The sequence below is a fragment of the Antennarius striatus genome, chromosome 5 (assembly GCF_040054535.1).
Source record: "Antennarius striatus isolate MH-2024 chromosome 5, ASM4005453v1, whole genome shotgun sequence".
In the NCBI taxonomy this organism is placed as follows: Eukaryota; Metazoa; Chordata; class Actinopteri; order Lophiiformes; family Antennariidae; genus Antennarius; species Antennarius striatus.
In genome coordinates, this window is record NC_090780.1 from 998277 (window position 1) to 1020000 (window position 21724).

The following is a 21724-nucleotide window of genomic DNA, read 5'->3' on the forward strand; positions in this document are numbered from 1 at the left end:
GAATTCATTCAAAGGTTTTGTTTCTGCATCGGGGTCATTTCCTTTAAGTTAGACAGAAGTTACCCAGACAAACAGTGAACATGCAGACACAGGACATTACCGAGGAATGGCAGTGAGACACAGGTGAAAGCTATCAGATGCCATTGGGACACGTGAGAGTCATCGGGTGTCAGCGAGACACAGGTGGAAATCAGCAAATGCCAGGGAGACAGGTTAAATGCATCAGAAGCCAGTGAGACACAGGTGAAACGCATCAGATACTAGTGAGACACATGGAATGCCAGACACAGGTGAAAGCCATTGGATGCCGGTGAGACACAGGTGAAACTCACTAGGTGCCGGTGAGACACACTTGAAACTCATCGGCTACCAGCGAGACACAGGTAAAATTCATGGAGTGCCAATTGAGACACAGGTGAAACTCATCAGATACAAGTGAGACACAGGTGAAACTCATCAGACACCAGTAAGACACATGGAATGCCAGTGAAACATGGGTGAAACTCATTGGGTGAGAGAACCTTTCAAAATAAAACTGAACAAACTCTAAAAACACGACACTTCAGAGTGTAACAGTTAAAGAGAATTTGATGTGATATCATGGGACTCGTGATGTTTTTGATAATTTTGTGGTGAACAGATGGGAGTCTGATGTTCATGACTTTACAGGTTTCACCAATAAGAACCTGAGAGCTTATTATCACAGAAAATGATGAGTCAGCAGCAGCCGGAGGGGAGCAGGGACCCGACAGCCGATCTGCTTTACCCCTGTGATAAACCCACCTATTCTCTACTTTTATCACTTTTTTTCTCAAAATGTTGTTTTGTTTGCTTTTTTAAGACCTGGCTTCAGGCGCATTTTAAAATGAAATTATTGTCATTTCAATAACAGGAAGCAAAGAAAAATGAGCAAATAAAGATCGTAATTCAAATGCTACACCACAGACATGATCTTCCATTCCAGTCACACAGGCAACCAGAGCATTAGCATGGAAATGCTAATGAAGTTCAGCACAGATGTAAATCCTAAACCTCTGTTCCAAAGATCTTCAAACATCATCACCATCAGGTCCAATGGCAAAAACCCAAAGTCATGCTTGATGATGCAGAAAATGGTTGTGATAATATTTAGACATAGAAAATGAAACCGTTGCACCAAGGAGACGAGGTCCTGCCTTCCTGTTTGCAGGATATTTAATTATGTGTTTTACTGCCACCCAAACAATCCCTTCAGTTTCCCTTTTCCACCTTACCTTTAACAGGTTGGCCATCACTCCAACTACCTGTTGTGATTTTAACGGGGTGACACGATGAAGTCACGATGTGTGCAGGGACCAGAAGCAAACAGGCTAAAGGTGGACTGCTCATTATGCTAGTAACGTCTCATTCCAATGGAAACGCCGCATGGAAGCAGCGACTGGAGAGGAGGACGGTCAATAAACTGTGACCAACATTCATTCCACTCAACTTTTATTCCATCTAATACGTTAAAGTCTGAGGTGTCTCTTTCAGTCTGTACCTGGACAGGTTTTAACAACATCACCGTGTTCACAGGGCGCAGCTATTATTCAGATTAAAAGTTATCACAGCTAATAAAACACAAGGGACAAACAGAAACTATACGAGACAATCTGTAATAAACAGGACCTGGTTTTTACACCTCCCCAAACTAAATCCCATAAACGATTTCATACAGTCTGAACACGGTTGTGGAACATGGATAAACTGTACATGCGTTAGTATGCTAACGGTTCAACATGTTTACTCCACTGTTACATGGATGTTAGTTTAAAACGTACCGGAATCAAAGAGACCGTGGTCAGCAGCAAACATCAGCACACAGGTGGAGAGTCAGAGAGAAGTAGAGATAAAGACTTCTGGCTTCTGTGGGAGGCTGGCTGGTCGGCTGGCTGGTTGGTTGGTCGGCTGGCTGGCTGGTTGGTTGGCTGGCTGGTTAGTTGGTTGACGGGTTGGTTAGTTGTCTAATTGGTTGGATGGTTGGCTGGCTGGTTGGTAGGTTTGTTGGTTGGCTGGCTGGTTAGTTGCTTGACGGGTTGGTTAGTTGTCTAACTGGCTGGCTAGTTGGTTGGCTGGTTACTTGGTTGGCTGGTTGGTTGGTTGGTTGGCTGGTTAGTTGGTTGGCTGGTTAGTTGGTTGGTTGGTTAATTAGTTGGTTGGTTGGCTGGTTAGTTGTCTAACTGGTTGGTTGGTTGGTTACATGGCTGGTTGGTTGGCTGGCTGGTTAGTTGTTTGACTGGATGGCTGACTGGTTGTTTGACAGTCTGGTTAGTTGTCTAACTGGTTGGTTACTTGGTTGCCTGGTTGGTTGGCTGGCTGGTTGGTTGGTTGGACTCCAGTTTCCAACATGCTTTAAGCGTGTGCTTCCTGGTGTGGTGTGATGTCATGCCTGCCTGTCCGTGTTGACAGCAGACGCTGCTATTGGACGTCGTGGATGAACAAACACTGACCTGTTCAGTCCACTGCATGTCAGACAGTCATGGAACGAGTTTTATTATTATTATTGTGTTCACATACAGTTTACTTTACAGGCTAACATGCTACATGACAGGCTAACATGCTACATGACACCCCCTCCATCACAATTATAGTGAACAGGACCCCAAAGCAGGGAGGGGTTCGTACCAACGTGGCAGCGCGTCAGCTGCTTCCACTTTTAATCCAGAACTGTAGATTACCCATAATATGAGCTAAAGTGAGCATACACGTTTAATCCAGCTGGTAGTGAAGAGTGGGACAGAAATCTACGTACTGTGTCTGGGCAGGATTAGATTATGTAATCTCCTCAAATTAACCTGTAATAACGCTACAACGTGAGTACAAGTGGAGTACAGAGGAACCAGACATTACACTCACGACATTCGTTTACCAAATCATTTAGGGAGCTAGTTCAAGCTAGCACGAGCTAGTCCGAGCTAACACGAGCTAGTCCGGGCTAACACGAGTTAGTCCGAGCTAACACAAGCTAGTCCTAGCTAACATGAAACAGTCTGAGCTAACATGAGTTAGTCTGAGCTAACACGAGCTAATCTGAGCTAATACGAGTTAGTCCCAGCTAACACGAGATAGTCTGAGCTAACATTATCTAGTCTGAGCTAACATGAGATAGTCCCAGCTAACACGAGTTAGTCTGAGCTAACATTAGCTAGTCTGAGCTAACATGAGCCAGCCTGAGCTAACATGAGATAGCCTGAGCTAACATGAGATAGCCTGAGCTAACATGAGATAGCCTGAGCTAACATGAGATAGCCTGAGCTAACATGAGATAGCCTGAGCTAACATGAGATAGCCTGAGCTAACATGAGATAGCCTGAGCTAACATGAGATAGCCTGAGCTAACATGAGATAGCCTGAGCTAACATGAGATAGCCTGAGCTAACATGAGATAGCCTGAGCTAACATGAGATAGCCTGAGCTAACATGAACCTCCTACTCAGTTATAAAAATGTTGAGGAAAACAAATGCTGTTGGGGCAGACCGACCTGTTGGTGTCTTCAGGGTCAGTTCGTGGCACTAGAGAACCAATCGTACATTCACAGGAAGTGATGCGTATCAATGTTAACTAAGGCAAGAACAGGAACCATCACACGGATGTGTGGCACGGCTGGACATTCAGAGCGTCCAATGAGACGACAGTACCGCTCGCCGAAAGAACATCCTGACCTTCTGACTCCACAGGACCAAAACAGAAACACTTTTGGCTTTTTGCTCCCGTTTTGAGCTGAAACAGTTCCTTTAAACGCTAAAGACTAGTTCTCTCTATTATCGTTCACTAATCCGTCCACACGTGTGTTAGTGAGCGAACAAAGAACTGCAGTCAGGTGGACACCCCGATGAGGATGAAGCATGAAGGACAGGTCTCTGGACGGTTTCTGACAGTTTGTGCAGGAATCCTTCGGTTCCACTAAACGACTGTTGCAGCAGCTGTCCAGGCAGGGTTGGGGGGGCTGGTCCTAGATGGTCTGGAGGTGGACCTGCTGGACGTGACCCTGGATGCTGGACTGCGTTTGTCTCCCCAACAAACCACAATGTTGACCAAACGTTCTGCAGCGTCAAAGGCAGTAAGGTAGCACCCAGAAGACAGAGTAGGACTTGTGGACAGGCTAACAGAACGAAGAAGTTATGCGTCTGTTGGGACTATTTATCTTATTATTTAGGGTAATTTAAACGTTTCTGACCCCCCCATACTGATATTAACCACCTTCTATCTGTGTCACCTTTAAAACCCTCTGATAGGCTGTTAAAAGCACTTCAGTGTCTCATGGAAGTCAGAGACTCACAGAACGTAACACACTTCCTGACTCCGTCAGCCAATAGAATGCGTGTACGGTATCACATGACTGCCTACCACAAATCCGTGATGAGGTGATGTTTCCGTGTCAGACGGTCAGAGGCAGCTGCCACGCCATGAGAACGTTCTCCAGAGCGTCCCCGGACGTCCTCGCCCCCGCCGCTCCTTCCTTCAGCCTCCGGAAGCCCCTCCCTCCAGAGATGACGGCTGCAGACACCACCCTGTCCCTGCGCCCCCCGTCCCTCTCGCTGGGACGCCCCCTCACCCACGTGTCGGGGTCGTCGCTCAGCTCGTAGATGGATCCGTCCTCCACGCTGTGCTCCAGAGACTCCTGGGAGGAGTGGGACACCCCGTCGCCCTGCGCCGTCAGCGGGCGTCCCGGCAGGCCGGAGGTGGAGCGGAGGCGGTACTGCAGCAGGACGCTCCGCCCCCTACCTCTGCCGTTCCTCTGGCCGGCGCCGGGCGGCTGCAGGGGCTCCTGGTAGGGGGCGTCGCCGCGCTCCTCGCCCCCCCCGGCGGCGTTGGGGGCGTCCCCGATGGAGTCCCTCTTCAGCAGCTCCGGGGACAGCGTGGAGGAGGCGGAGACCAGGAAGTCCACCGGGCCGCAGTGGGCGTTCAGGGACACCATGCCCTTCCCTGTACACACACACACACACACACACACACACACACGCTGACCCCTGACCTCTCTAGTGGCTGTTCACCCCCCCCCCACCCCCCGATCATACCTGTTATTTTGGGGATCCCCTCCAGTTTGGGGACTGGTAGGGTGATAATGAGGCCCTGAGCGGTCCCCACCCACAGCAGCCCCTGGCAGATGAGCAGGCTGGTGACCCGGGTGCTCTGGGGCTCTGTAGGGGAGACAACATGTAGGGTGGGGGTCAGCTTCACAGCATCACCACCGACTCACCCCCCCGAGTCAGCTCCGGTCCGGTCTAAGCTCTGGGATCCATGAGTGTTTGACCAGCGGAACACATCCACTGCCTCCAGGTAGAGCCAGATTATCAGACATTAGATTATCAGACATTAGATTATCAGACATTAGATTATCAGACATTAGACTGGTCCACTGTTGGAAGAAACTTCTGGAGGAAAAACTCTCAATACTTTCAAGCACATAATTATGTCAAACTCAAGGTCTGGGGGCCACATGTGGCCCTCCACATCATTTAATGTGGCCCCCGAGAGCATAAAAGGTCAGAGTGTCTAAAAATCAATAGGTCAAAAGTGTGCTTTGACCAAAACTACATTTCCCACAATTCAGTAATTCAGCCCATTTTAACTTCGATAAAACCATTTTTAACAAAGTTAACGTCCTAACTTGTGTCTGATGTTATTTTTCTTTATTGATTGATAGTTTGATCCTTGATTGATGGAGTTCTGTGGGTTTAATAACCTGACAAATGAAAAGGATTTATGTTAGAACAGAGAAACAAACAAACATGTTTTTTCTGTCTAACTGTAATGTTTGGAACTAGAATAAGTCAGAAATTCAGTTATTTAACATGAAGGAGTAGTTACATTTAGTTACATTACACTGAGTTACATTTAGTTACATTTATTAGTTACATTAAGGAGTAGTTACATTTAGTTACATTACACTGAGTTACATTTAGTTACATTTATTAGTTACATTAAGGAGTAGTTACATTTAGTTACATTACACTGAGTTACATTTAGTTACATTTATTAGTTACATTAAGGAGTAGTTACATTTAGTTACATTACACTGAGTTACATTTAGTTACATTTATTAGTTACATTAAGGAGTAGTTACATTTAGTTACATTACACTGAGTTACATTTAGTTACATTTATTAGTTACATTAAGGAGTAGTTACATTTAGTTACATTACACTGAGTTACATTTAGTTACATTTATTAGTTACATTTAGGAGTAGTTACATTTAGTTACATTACACTGAGTTACATTTAGTTACATTTATTAGTTACATTAAGGAGTAGTTACATTTAGTTACATTACACTGAGTTACATTTAGTTACATTTATTAGTTACATTTAGGAGTAGTTACATTTAGTTACATTACACTGAGTTACATTTAGTTACATTTATTAGTTACATTAAGGAGTAGTTACATTTAGTTACATTACACTGAGTTACATTTAGTTACATTTATTAGTTACATTAAGGAGTAGTTACATTTAGTTACATTACACTGAGTTACATTTAGTTACATTTATTAGTTACATTAAGGAGTAGTTACATTTAGTTACATTACACTGAGTTACATTTAGTTACATTTATTAGTTACATTAAGGAGTAGTTACATTTAGTTACATTACACTGAGTTACATTTAGTTACATTTATTAGTTACATTTAGGAGTAGTTACATTTAGTTACATTACACTGAGTTACATTTAGTTACATTTATTAGTTACATTAAGGAGTAGTTACATTTAGTTACATTACACTGAGTTACATTTAGTTACATTTATTAGTTACATTAAGGAGTAGTTACATTTAGTTACATTACACTGAGTTACATTTAGGGTTAGGGTTAGCAGTGTAAGGTGAAGGTATGCTAGGTTGGACAGTCAGGAGGGAGAGACTGATCTATACCGGTTGGCAAGACAGAGAGACAGAGATGGGAAGGACGTACAGCAGGTTAGGGTGATTAAGGATAGGGATGGAAGTCTATTGACAGGTGTCAGTAGTGTGATGAGAAGATGGAAAGAGAACTTTGAAGAGAAGTGGTTAGAGGGAGAAGAGATCAAGAAGGGGGAGGATTTGAAGTACTTAGGCTCAACAGTCCAGAGCAATGGAGAGTGTGGAAAAGAGGTGAAGAAGCGTGTCCAGGCAGGATGGAACGGGTGGAGGAAAGTGTCAGGTGTGATGTGTGATAGAAGAGTTTCAGCTAAAATGAAAGTAAAGGTGTACAAAACTGTGGTGAGACCAGAGATGTTGTTTGGTCTAGAGACAGTGTCACTGAGGAAAAGACAGGAGACAGAGCTGGAGGTAGCAGAGATGAAGATGCTGAGGTTCTCTCTGGGAGTGACCAGGATGGATAGGATCAGGAATGAGTACATCAGAGGGACAGCACATGTTAGAGGTTCTGGAGATAAAGTCAGAGAGGCCAGACTGAGATGGTTTGGACATGTCCAGAGGAGAGATAGTGAATATATTGGTAGAAGGATGCTGAGTTTTGAACTGCCAGGCAGGAGGCCTAGAGGAAGACCAAAGAGGAGGTTTATGGATGTAGTGAAAGAGGACATGAAGGTAGTTGGTGTGAGAGAAGAGGATGAGAAGACAGGGTTAGATGGAGGACACTGATTGGCTGTGGAGACCCCTGAGGGAACAGCCCAGAGGAGAAGAAGAAGACTGTGACAGGTTGACCTCTGTGTTTAAATACCAATAAAAACGCGTGTTTCTGTTAGTCAGCTCTGTCAGAGTGATGCATTATGGGATTTGGGACACAATCCTTCTCCCTGCTATTCGCTGACGATCTGTGTGTTTCTGTGTGTCCTGAGACGTGACACACGGTTCACACGTGTTTCCACCGCTAACAGTCCTGCGTGTGTAGCTGCAGCGTGACGGGGAGATGACTCAAATTATTATAATTATTCTTATATTTGCACATCTTTTGTTTCCACGTCACAAAGGATCGGAGAACATTGTTTGTGGATTTATTTTTGTATTCCCATTGTGGACTAGCTATCCATAATATCCACAGCAGTCCTAATTGAATTACAGCAGAACTCGTGTGATCAGATGCTAATTTACACGTGTAGCCGTGTTTAGTTTCGTGTTTTCTGGTGATTTGCCCAGTGGTGTCATTAATTCATGCAGAGATGAATCATCTCAGGTACGGAGCTGCTGCTGCGGCGTGTTGACGGAGCCTGTTGGTGGAGACCTGGAGGGGTCATCCGGTTTCATCTGGACCCCCGGCACCCAGTGAGACCATAAAGCTATCTCTCTATAGGTCGCTGTTAAAATGTTCAAACACGTTTGATCTATGCACTAAATCCCCATCATTTAGCTAATGTATATAATGTATAGTGTTTTATCAACAACTGCATGTGTGTAACGTCTCTCTGGAGTTGAGCGGTCCTGAAGCCGCTGGGAAAAGGCACGAAGTGAGGCACGCAGTTCTCCTGCCTCCTGGTAGGGGGCGCTGCTGATCCCAGGGATTCCTCTTCCCCAGCCGTAGAAGAAGTGACAGTAAACTACAGCCACTCATGTTTTCCTCTCGCCTCGCCATGAACAGAGGATTACGTATCTCAAACCAAAGTGTTTTGATGCTTCTGTTCTGAAGCAGCGACGCGTGGACTTCAGTTATAGTAAACATTACGTATAAATGAACGTGTAGGAAACAAGATGACTTATTTTAATCCAAAGGGTTTATGTGTGTTAGTTTATAGGTGTAAATAATTCTGCTGAGACTTCAACAGAACCCCCTGACTGTTGGTATTAAATGGTGAATACACTAAACTGTAGGTTCATGTGTGTGTGAATCTGGGTGTGATGAAGTCAGCGCCCCCCCAGCCAGGAACCTCACCACACGTCCAGAGATAAACGCGTCCGTGTCACTGAGACGTTATTCTAGTGTTGCTCCTCCCCCTGAGGGCGGAGCCATTAGAGGCGTTAGACGAACCAGAACAGGAGTTTCCTCAGCAGCAACTTTTCTCTTGTTTACGGCAACTCAAAGTCCCCGTTGAGCAGAAATCACATCAAGGGAGCGGATTATGGGATGTATCATTACAGCATGTCCTGGCCTGAGTCAAGGAGAGCTGAGCACAGGCCTCTGGTCGGGGGGGCGTACCAGTATTTCATGTGAGGATCTGTGCTTCAGAGCGTCGGGGGGATCCTCTGTTCTCCTGTGAGCTCGACAAATCACAAGTTAAGTCAGAGAACCTTTTCTCTTTGTGGCCCCTGAAGACATGAGCTGAACAAGTCTTTCTCTTTTCACCCTTATCTCCCCCCCAGGGCCGTGCCTTCAGGCTGCCACCTCCCTCCAATTTGCTGAATATTTCAAGGGAGCGCAGCGGCTCGGGGGGAGATGACCTCTGAGTCCGTCTCCTGAAAGTCTGTCTTCAAACAAAAAGGAAAAAAAACATTTTAAAGGAGAGACTTTTTATCTAAATTTGATTTTGCAGTTTGGTTTATTTAAATTCTGCGGTCACAAGTTCAGGCTGGAATAAATTCCCCATCACAGACGTTTAAAGTCAATGTTAGGGTACGTTAGAGGGGCGCTGGTCCTGAACGGTGACGGGACGGAGCAGAACCGGGTCGTCTGAAGGAATTATAAACCTTATTCTGTCCACTTAGCAGCAGGAGGTCTCACTACAGACTGTCCAGTCACCTGAGAGGGGGGATCCACCTTCACCCCGACTTTACTCAACCTCGTCTGCAGCTGGAAAGAACCGGTCCGTAATGAGACTGTTCATCGTGGTGACGGTTATTTTACTATATGTATATATATGTGTGTATATATATATACATATACACACACACACACACACACACACACACACACACACACACACACACTCAGTATTTTCCACACTGTAAGGCGCACCTAAAGGCCTTTAATTTTCTCAAACACCGACGGTGCGCCTTATTGACCAGTGGGCCGTATTTGTGAGAAAACTTTTTAAACAGGCCATTCGTGGAAGGCGCGCCTCATAGAGCGGAAAATACTGTAGTTATTATGATCCTCGAAGGGAAATGAAGACAGCATACTCTAGAATCTTTGTTCGTTAGTCAAACTCATGTAATATCTATCTGTATCACCTTTAAAACACTGACAGACTGCTTAAAGCCCTTTAGAGTCCCACTGACGTCCCAGACTGACAGGCTGGACTGTACGAAACACCAGCAGGACCGCGGCGCTAGCCTGCGAGCTAACCAGCCATGACCAGGTAGGAGTTCTGATGCTTCATGGCTCAGATTTATTTACCTGGACGTCAGACAGGGTCCTGTTCTACACCTCCTGAAGCTGGACCAGAGCCTCACACGGACTGAATGAGCTGATGTCAGCCCCGCCCCAGCCTGAACAAACCACTGATGCATTGTGGTTATCACTATTATGCAGCTTTAAAACAGCTAATTTGTTTACCATTGTTGTTTCCTGGAAAACAAAAAGGGAAATCGCCCACATAAATATTTCATCCGTATGAGAGAAGGCACACGGGGAGTAACGGGCGATCGGTGGCGTCCTGAACGGACCGGGTGAGAGGATTTTAAAGCATAACAAATGAGATGAAACAGAATGTGGGAGGCAGAACGACGGATGGGAAGGAAAATATTAACTCTCAAGGGAGGAAAGTGAGGAAGCAAATGTGGACAGAAAGAGGTGTAGCAGGAACAATACCAGAGAAGTGTGAATGTGTCAAGGAAGACCAGATTGTTTCCATGGAAACCTTTGGTATGAAGCGTTTTAGTGCTCTTCACTGACTTTCTTTCTGTGGTATAAATCTCTTTCACACCACATGGATCCACTGTGGGGTCATGAAGGCCTGAGACGGAGGCTGACTCAGGTCAGAGGGTCAACGTGGACCAGACACGACTGGGCTAACATCACCACGACACAAGTATTACCCGTGCAAATAAAACAAGGCAGTCAGGACTACAACATCCTGCGACACCCCTGAATTCAACATTTTACCCTGACCTACTTTTATGGTCGCAGCAATGAACTCTATTGTATACTATGGAGTATGACAATGACCTTGTTTTCCAAAGGTGAAGGTCATCATCACATGTTTGTGCCTCTGGCTTCCTAAAAATGTTGCTTTTTGTTTTGTGATTACATCTCATCAGGTTTCAGAGATGTGTACCTATAAGGTATAAAAGTGAAAATTTGACCTCTACCTAGCTTTTCAAGGTCAAGGTTATCCAATTTTCATCCCCTCGCCTCCCTGAATATAACGCCTTTTGTTTCGTCTTTCTATCTCATCCTGTGCCTGAGATACATGCAAATAAATGTACAAAAGTTTGACCTTGACCTAGTTTTCTCAAGGTCAAGGTCATCATCTCATCCTCATCCCTGTTGCTGTCTGAGTCATGTGCTTTTTGTTTCATCTTTCTATCTGAATGGTTGTGAAGATATTTGGTGATTCGGAGGGAAAATGATGTAAAATGCAGCGGGTCAGCAGCTTCCTGCTGACCCGTGTGTGTGTGTGTGTGTGTGTGTGTGTGTGTGTGTGTGTGTGTGTGTGTGTGTGTGTGTGTGTGTGGGTGTGTGTACACGCCTACCCGTGTTCAGCAGCGTTGAGCGCGTTGAGATGTTGATTTCCTGCAGGAGCTCCAGCGTCTCCGTGTGGAAGAGACGGATGGAGGAACCCTGGGAGAACGCCATCCACACCCCTCCGCCGGCAGACGCCATGTGGGCGACGCTGACCGCCGGGTCGGGGTGGACTTCAAACGTCTGCAAACGGACACAGCAATGCTGCTGTAAGTCAAGGCAACATGGAGGGAACATGCAGTCATTCATAGCATCCAGTAAATGACATTAAAGGTTCATGAAGTCCATCTGGGGTCCTCCTTCATCTCCATGGAGTTTCCTCCAACACTCTGAAGGTCTTTTTCCTTTCAACCAACCATCCAGACATGGAAATGATGCTCCTTTCTGTTTATTCATTAAATGTGAACATTTTTCCAAACTATGGAATCAACAAACAACAAGAAAATGGTACAAAGACGGGAGAGAAAGGTGGAGGAGGGAGAAGGTTATTGATTGGACTTGTGTCTCCAAAGCAGACCAATCACAGGAGTTAGCAGCGCCATCGTGAACATGGTGACAGCAGAACCGGGTGTGAGCGACACCTAAAACCGTCGACCTGAGTTTATATTTGACAGGACGCCACCAAATTACTGTCACGGTTAAATCAGCATTTGGTTAACGTGTCCTCTACTCGTGTTTATCGGTAAATAAAATCAAACTGTTCCTCCTTATTTTGCAATTACAGATTTCCTGACACTCAGGGTGTTTTTGCATCATTTCTGTGCTCTTATTATATTTTAAGAGCACAATGGAAGAAGAGTTGCAGGCACACAGTCTTAATGAGTAACTTGAAAGAAATGCAATGAGCCTTATCACGGCAACACATGCTGCCCCCGAGGTCCGAGGCGTGACAGGGGCGGTTGGGGCATCATCTTCAAACTCACACTGCTGTCATTGGCTGAGTTTCATGAGGCTGGGCAATTAGTCAGTGAGAAAACACACACACACACACACACACACACACACACACACACACACACACACACACACCCTACTCTCCAAACCCGAGTGTACTGGCGGCCAGGGATTAGCACCTGTTTGTGCGCCCTTGCCAGGGGGTCCTTCTTTGTTTGGAACTGGGGGAGAGGAAAGACGGCTTTGATGATTTTTTTTAATTGACTCCTCACCGCCGGGTTCCTCCGCCTCGCGACGGGTAAGCAATGCGTCTTCTTCTTTTTAGGTATGGCCATCAACATTTTGATGTGGGTAATAAAAAAGTACATTAAAGGAAGCGTGGAACACTCTGCGCCCCCCCCCACCACCACTACGGGTGCTTTTCTTTGACGAATGACAGCAAGCCAGAATTATCTGAGCTGTTATTCTGTATAGTAATTGTTGTTTATTGAATATCTGAGCAAATATTTAAAATTTGGACGAATCCATCCATCTGTCCATGAACTCCTCAGAGCCACTAACATTCGTTACAGGACTGCAAACCAACAGTGACTTCAAAACCACATTCACAGCTAAGATAAGATGCACTTTATTGATCCCAAACTGGGAAATTTAAATTCAGAGATAATTCAGAATTTAAATACAATTCAGAGGCTTAAAATCTGTTAAAAACCAAAGTGTCACCTATCCAGTATGTGGGAGTGTCCTACAAACAACATGTTTAACTCAGACGGGGCCTTTCGAATTTCTTGGTTGGTTGGTTGGTTGGTTGGTTGGTTGGTTGATTGGTTGATTGGTTGGTTGGTTGATTGGTTGGTGGGTTGGTAGGTTTGTTGGTTGTTTGATTGGTTGGTTGGTCTCACCTACCACCAGAGGATGCTTCAACACTGCCAACCTTCAACCTTTGAACCCTGCCTCTATGGGATGTTTTGCGAGCATACAGCTGGTTGGGTGGTGGTTGGTTGCTAGCTCTGGCAGAGCTCCACTACCAACATCATAGATCTACATAGTTATATATCCATCAATAAACTATTTTACTATCAGCAGTGATTTCTGAGTTGTTGTTGTTTCACAGAAGGAAACCACTGTTCAGATGTTTGAGGTGTCACTAAGGCTAAAAGTATTAGCATCAGAGTCACTGTTCTGCCGACTTGGCTTCGTACTGATTGTTTTCTTGGTTTTCTGGTTAAGAACTGTTGATTTTGGTGAAACCAGCCAATGTTCTACTGCATATAAACACTTTTTCCTGATGAAAGAAGAGACTCTCTGCTGTCTATTGGTAGTTTCAATAGAATTCAATATTCTGGGGGTCATTTGTTCAAGTTATGGTCCAGAACTGAAACACGGTAGACAGATGGACCCCATCTCCATAACCCCCTCTGTTCCTGGGACAACAGTTCACACCAGTTGAGTTGGGAAGGAAAACCTCCTCCTGTACTGAGGAAGCTGTATAATTGTCTCATTAATCACTGTCAAACCTTGTGGCCCCACAGAGGGACGTTCAGGAAGTCATTGGCGACCGTACTGTAAATGTTGGATTGCCATCCGTAAAGACTGGATCCACATGAGGTCTGATGAGCTCCAAAACGATGCTCAACCTGTCCCTGAGACAGAGTCTGAGTCACGACACAAAGCCTCATAATCCTGAAGGAACATGTTTCCTCTGCATCACCATCAGATTCTAATCAGCCCCTACTGAGTGACTATTTGCAAATTAAAATATAATTTGGTTGCTTTTCCTAATTTTCTCCCTAATTACACAGAGTCAAAGTGAGCGAGCCACGGCTCCTGCTGCCGCCGTCAGGCCGCCGAACCGGAGAGTAAATACGGTTTATTAAGTGGTATTTTTGTGAGAACCAATCGGTTTACACCTTCCGCTGGGTGGGGGTTAATTATTGATTCGTCATTACAGACGTATCAATGATATCTGTAACATCTGAAATTACTAATCTGACATCTGGAACACATTGGAGATAAAGTCAGAGAGGCCAGACTGAGATGGTTTGGACATGTCCAGAGGAGAGACAGTGAATATATTCTAGATCTACATAGTATTATAATATTACTGCTGCTGGACACAAGGTAGTCCGATTTGACAACAAAAACATGGTCAATTTTGAAGGTTTGGATTGGCCCAGTATGTAAACTAATACAAAATAAAGGAATAAATACACATTATGATGACATAGATGTTAGTTAGATCTTAGATGTTAGTATTTTCTGTAAGAAACCAGAATCACGTAACCCTAGAAACAAACGCGGGAAAGACTGTTAGACTTTGTTGGTTTTAGACAAACCTTCTTCCCATCAAGTACATTTAGCCTTGAAGGTGTAACACACACACACACACACACACACACACACACACACACACACACACACACACACACACACAATCAGAAAAGCAGCTGCTTTCCAGGGCACAAAATGTTCTGTTTCAGTGTAATGCATAGATTAGGTGCACCCACCCACATTTAACATATCTGGTGTCCACCTACTGCATTAAACACCCTCCAAAGGAAAGAGAACACAGACCATGAAACTCATTCAGGCAGCTGAGGTTTAGCGTTTAAGCAGATTCTCCACAACATCTCCTGTAGGACGGATCTGCACAGTAACGGTTACGTTAGCGGGTGCTAACTGGTTAGCAGCCCAGTTAGCCCATCACACCTTTTAACAGGTAGACAGACAAACAGAAATAGCGTCAGTAGCAGCGACCTTTCTACAGGAAGTTGGACATTTTCAAAGTCGATTTCCAAGAAAGTTGTAAGCATTTTAGAAAACGTATCTGAGACGCAAAGTAAACGTAAAAGTCTTATTTAGTAACACGTCTCCGTCCCTGCATCTCTTCTGTCAGTGAGATTATCCTGCTGGTGCTGATTTGCCTGCTTGCCCCCCCACCCCCCCAGGGTTGGGTCCACATACTGGACTAATACTAACCTGAGATCACACACATTGTTAAGCAGAAACAGTTCTTGTGGTTTGTCGCTGGAGGAGGTTTCTAGCCATGTTTACAAAGACGGACTCAGAGGGTTGTCTTGTATTTAAATACAGTATTTTCCGCACTATAAGGCGCACTGGACTACAAGGACCACCTTCAATGAACGGCCTATTTGAAAACTGTTTTCATATATCAGGCGTACCGATGGTTTATGAGAAATGAAAGGCTTTTAGGTGCGCTTAGATACTCTGAACATCGGAAGATCCTGTAATATCAGGCAAACAAGCCATCAGTTGTGATTCTTTCTAAAGGAACGCCTCACGCAGCAGAATGCAAAGACCAGCCGACCAAACAGGCAGCCAAGAGTCCAGTAAGTCAGGGATAAATGGTGCAACGGCAGAGCAAATGTGACACGTCTGCCGGGGAGAACAGCGGACAGAAGTGATGTGAATACGAGCCCACGACCCCCCAGCGCCGCTCCAAATCAAATCTCCTGCTGCAGGTGCCAAACGCTGCTGCTACACCCCCTTTATGTGCACCACAGACCTGGTGAAGTCCTCTGGAGTCCACATTAGTGAGAAAGACAAGGTTAGCAAAGCAGTAACCAGAGCTGACCTCTGGCGCTCTGAGGGAGAAACGGTGACCCAGAACGGAGCCTCGGCGGCGGAGCCGTTCAGCTGATTAAGCTCCGGTCTCTGGAGGACGGGGCTGCAGGAAGGAAGTGAAGAAATAAAAGCGGACATCCTGGCTCGGCGCGCTGCTGATTATCAGCATGTTGAGGCTGACTCAAGAAGCAGCTGTCTCCCAGATCATCGTCCACATTTGTCCGCTGCTCGCTCTCGTAATTTGACCCAACTAAGCAAAAAAGGAACGAGCGCAGACAAATTTTGCACAGAATAAGAATGAAGGTCCTGCAGTGACCTTAGAAATGATGGGGGGGGTACCAAAGCATCTATGACCGAAGCTGAATAAGTAGTTACACAGCTGACTGTTAGGGTGGTCGACCCAAACGTGTCCAGAGGAACGGATCACGTCTGTAACGTTTACAGAGGGAACACGATGAGACAGGGACGACTGTAGAGACGACTCAGGTAAAACCCTTCATCAATCCAGACTCAGGTAAAACCCTTCATCAATCCAGACTCAGGTAAAACCCTTCATCAATCCAGACTCAGGTAAAACCCTTCATCAATCCAGACTCAGGTAAAACCCTTCATCAATCCAGACTCAGGTAAAACCCTTCATCAATCCAGACTCATGTCTGCAGGATTCCTCATCCGGAAAAATCAATAGATTTTCAGGAAACTGCGTTTGTATCAAGATAAAAATTCCTTAAAATAATGGCCAAACAATTTCTTCTGTTTTTCAGGAACACAAAAAACTGAACCATTTGACACATCTTGACAAAATTGATTACACAATAGTTGGTCAGTATCCCAAATCAATCAATCAATCAATCAATCAATCAATCAATCAATCAATCAATCAATCCAATGATCTGTCAATCAATCAATCAAGCAACCAACCTTTATTTGTATAGCGCTTAATCACATCAGCAAACATTTCAATTGTAGTAATTGATCATCTTTATTTTATTTTGTCATGCATTTCAATAATATTTGTTTAATATGAAAATATTCTAAACTGACAAAGAAATTTTAGTTTTTATTTTTTACAAATTTTAGTTTTTTACAGAAAAAAACCTCTTAATTGTGGGTCACGGGGGTTGCTACAGGCTAATGATATACAGTTACATGTCCTGATTCTGATTTATTGTACAGTCACATGATATTATCTGCTTTTAATGGTCTACTAGTGATTTCATGATCAAGTAACGATTTTTATTTTTCGTGTGTTTTGGTAACTTCAAGCATCATCCAGTTTCACCAATTTACAATCAGTCCCTTCTGAAACTCGCTTAAAGAACGAAACTTTCTTAGAGTCCAGGGGATTTACTTAAACAGCTCTGGAGACCCAGGACCAGGATGACTGAATCTGTACCATCACCTCGTGCATTTTGATTTGACTTAACATTTTTATATTTTCATTTTCCCAGTGCTGCAGCTCATTTAGATTCAAATGAAAACACATGTATCTGGTGCGGCCAGTGAGACCCACACATTTAGTTTACATCACATGTAAACAAACCATTAAGTTTTATTCAGCCCAGCTTTGCTTCAGACGCTCCTCCGTAAATAAAAACCTTCTTCACATTCACACCAGTCTGCACTCCCTCACATCTGGGAGTTGTAATTAAATGGTAATGGTTGGCAGTTCAGCATCTGAATGTCATACTAACATTACCCAGAAGACTTTGTGGGTTTCATTCATTGTTGAGTAGCACAGCAAGAGAAATGGCCCCCCTGCCCCCCAGTGATGACACAACACCTTGGAGAATGACTCGACAGAATGGGAAAGCGTGACAGAAACAAGACTCAGGAGGGTTTAGTGGAGATAGTGTTGGACCATAACTCAGGAGCGACAGCAGAACCAGGCTTGTTTGTGTGTGAGGCTCCCACTCTGAACAAACTGAGGACAGGGTTTGATTCCTGGTTGGAGCCGCAGCTCCAGGCACTAAATCCTGACGGCATCACAGATTAGAAAGCTGGTTCTCTGGGGCTGTGTGAGGAATGCTTTCACAAAGAGAAGGAAATGTTCTCCATACATAAAACAATCAATAAAACACCAGAACGTTGGAAAGTCTGTGGACTGACGGGCCAGGTGAGTCCGCTGAGCTGGAGAACATCTGAACTCCTGAAATTTGGGTCTATGTCCTTGAAGAAGACGGGTTAACTTTGTCCAGACGGTGGTGAGCAAACGGCTCTACATGAGGACCTCTCCTGACAAACATCCTCCTCTAAGGGCCCAGTTTGAATCTGAGAGACGCTTCGAGTGCTCACTTGAGCCACGAAACCTGAGAGCTCCAGGAGCTGCTGATGGACTCTTGTAGAACACTCAGCAGTGACGTTACCTCTACCTATGAAAAGGCTCTCGAAAGTACTTCAAACACTGAGCAGCCAGGCAGCAGGTGTACTGACACGACCCTGGGTGTGTTGGACCGTCAAGGCCTTTGAACATCTTGTTACGGTCCGTGAAGTGGTGATGTTTGTAATGTCAGTGTTCGTGTGTTCAGTCACATGATACCGTACACACATCCTATTGGCTGGCAGCATCCTGAAGTGTTCTACGTTCTGTGAGTCTCTGACTTCTGTAAGACACTAAAGTTCTTTAAAGTCTATCAGTGTTTTAAAGGTGACACAGATAGAAGGTGGTTTAATATCAGTATGGGGGGGGGGTTCAGAAACATTTAAATTACCCTAAATAATAAAATAGTTTGTCGTTCTATCGTGGAATTTGTTAATCTCATGTGGTTCCTGAACGCATTGACCACGAGGAACGAGGGGTCCCTGCAGACCTTCTTCGGTCCACGTCTCTGAAACCTGATCAGATACAATCTCAAAACAAAAATCAACATTTTCAGGAAGCCAGAGGCAATAAAATGTGTAGGTCGGGGTAAAATGTTGGATCCAGGGGTGTCGAGGGATGTTACAGTCTCTGACTGCCTTGCTGAATTTGCAGAAGGAAATGCTCCAATGATGAAGGTTTGGCAGCGCTGCAGACTGTACCCGTACAGCAGGGTCAGGGGACTATTTTAACCATTCCAAACAGGTTTTGTGGAGCCTCATAACGCCCCCCTGTAGGGTACTGTAGGGCTAGTGCAGGCCGATAAAATCCAGATAGAATCGGAGGGATATTTAGCTCCGTCGGGTTTTTCTGTATGAGACAACGTCTGTCTGAGATCCTCATGAATAAAAGCTCAAAGTGTAGCCGGGGGGGGGCGTCTTCAGAATTGCCTCTTTCTTCTGTTCTCTGTCCTGTACCCTGACATAACACACTGCCTCCTGTTATTTACCTGAGTGGTGAGACTGGAGATGTCCACCACCGTGACAGAGTTCCCACAGCTCGCCCACACGGACTCATCCAACACCAGCAGCGTCTGCACCGGTTCAGAGCCCAGGTTTACCCGTCTGTGAGAGTCCGGGTCCCACAGGTCACCTGAAAAACCACAGAAACAAGGACTGGGATGAAGAAGCCCCTCCATCCGCTCAGGGCTGTTACCACGGCTACAGTCACATCATTAGTCCCACTTCTGTTGGAATACTGTCACGTTGAGCAAGCAATTAAATCCTTCCCACATCTATAGCAGCAAGTTTGCCTGGTGTTTACTTTTAAAAGACTCGAACATTGTTGAGCAATTACTAAAGCGTCGGCGGTGAGGGTTCAGTGTCCACTTGTTTTCTTTCATTACACTGAAAAAAAGCCTTGAGAAGGGAAATGTAGTACAGGTTGACTAAATAAGGAGCGCACTACTCCACTTTAATCACCACACACTGTGCAGCACCATGTTTGCACCTTTTCACCCACAAACTAATAACTAATATATTTCCAGCTCCAGTTTTCTCTCTCTCTGCTGCAGGAAAACAAAGCCGAGCTTTATTTCACGTGAATCGATGGACGCGCGCTGCAGCCGCTCTGAGCACACGTTTACGGTTCCTTCACAATGTGTGAAGGAAGCCGAGGTGGGTGTTTATTAGCCATTTAATTAACATTTCCAGCTGCTTACTGCAGCGTGTTGGAACAGCGCCTTCTGACTTCCACAGGTTAATTGCTTGGCTCGTTCCAAAGGTCACGTTTGCACCTTTTGAAAATGTCCCCTGGCCACTCGAACCATGTGGGGCTGAGCCAGAGCCCTCTGACAGGGGGGTTTCGCCCTGAGCTAAGGTGTCATACTGCTCCTGCTGTATACATATATATATATACTGTATTGCTACTAAGATATGATGAGAATATATTAGTGAGGGTAGATGCTGCTCAATACTCACCAAGAAAAAGTGTGCATTTATACGCTTTGTGATAGAAAGCAGGGCTGAAGCCTTGGTGGTGTGAGATAGTAGCTCACTAGTCAGGGGCATTAATCTTAAATCGGTGCGGTGAGTCCACAAGAGTCCCACTGCACCACGGGTTTATGTCCCATTTTTCTATAAAAGAATGAATACTAATATTTAATCGGCATGCAGCAGCTTGGTGTGATTAATCATTCTGTGTGCATAGGGGGGGGGGGTGGCACAGCGCCACCCAGAGGCCACGGAGAACCTGAGGATACCACTACTGTCCTGAAGATGAAAGGAAGGATGAATGAATGAATGGATGTTATTCATCAATAAAAAATCTTGCTAACTTAATTTCTCGTGTCAAAAGTTTGACTGATTGTATTTTTCAGTTGAAACAACAATATTGGTTTAAGTTGATGAGAAAAACAACTCAGAAACGTGTTTCCGTCTGTTACTGTCCTCCATGAGGACGTCCACGTTTACATCACAAATGAAATAATCCCCAAACACTGGAGACGACTGAAGCGTCGAACTGAGAACGAAGCGTTGCGTTGCCGCGGCGACCTTACCGTTCTTCCCTATCCCATAAACCATCAGGGTCCCGTTCCCCAGGCCTGCAAACAGGAAGTGAGACGAGTGCTTCAGGCACAGCACGGGGCAGCCCTCTGGGTTCTGTAGGATGACCAGACACTGGGCTGCAGCGTCCACACAGCTGTAGACCAGGACCCTGTCCAACAGAGGGACGGGGACAGTCAGTGTGTGTGTGTGTGTGTGTATACAGGTGTGTGTGTGTATACAGGTGTGTGTGTGTGTGTGTGTGTGTACAGGTGTGTGTGTGTGTGTGTGTGTGTGTGTGTGTGTGTGTGTGTGTTAGTGTGTGAGTGTGTGTGTGTGTGTGTGTGTGTGTGTGTGTGTGTGTGTGTGTGTGTGTGTGTGTGTGTGTGTGTGTGTGTGTGTATACAGGTGTGTGTGTGTGTGTGTGTGTGTGTGTGTGTATACAGGTGTGTGTGTGTGTGTGTGTGTGTATACAGGTGTGTGTGTGTGTGTGTGTATACAGGTGTGTGTGTGTGTGTGTGTGTGTGTGTGTGTCTGTGTGTGTGTGTGCGTGTGTGTGTGTGTGTGTCTGTGTGTCTGTGTGTGTGTGGTATGTGTGTGTGTGTGTGTGTGTGTGTGTGTGTGTGTGTGTGTGTGTGTGTGTGTGTGTGTGTGTGTGTGTGTGTGTGTGTGTGTGTGTGTCTGTGCATCTCAGGTACACTTGAATACAGTTGACAGGCCGTCTCCACGTCATCACGTGGAGATTTAAAGATGGATGTTTGTTACACACACATACCTGTATACACACACACACACCTGTATACACACACACACACACACACACACACACACACACCTGTATACACACACACACACACACACACCTGTATACACACACACACACACACA

At 45.2% G+C, this 21724-nt stretch overlaps 1 protein-coding gene across 6 annotated transcripts in view; it reads right to left on the reverse strand.

Moving 5' to 3' along the window:
* Positions 1 to 1428: 1428 nt before the first annotated feature.
* Positions 1429 to 21724, reverse strand: part of arhgef10la (Rho guanine nucleotide exchange factor (GEF) 10-like a) — a 95960-nt gene continuing 75664 nt past the window's right edge. The window contains exons 23-28 of one of the 6 annotated variants that reach the window (XM_068315021.1): positions 20851 to 21008; positions 19303 to 19445; positions 11527 to 11698; positions 5038 to 5160; positions 4367 to 4945; positions 1431 to 4062 (exon numbers count right to left, since the gene is read on the reverse strand). In XM_068315021.1, coding sequence (XP_068171122.1) covers positions 4398 to 4945; positions 5038 to 5160; positions 11527 to 11698; positions 19303 to 19445; positions 20851 to 21008 — 1144 coding nt within the window. In that variant the 3' untranslated portion in view covers positions 1431 to 4062; positions 4367 to 4397. Of the gene's footprint in view, positions 4946 to 5037; positions 5161 to 11526; positions 11699 to 19302; positions 19446 to 20850; positions 21009 to 21724 lie in introns of all 6 variants that reach the window. The other 5 variants (XM_068315022.1, XM_068315024.1, XM_068315020.1 and 2 more) reach the window with 5 other exon arrangements.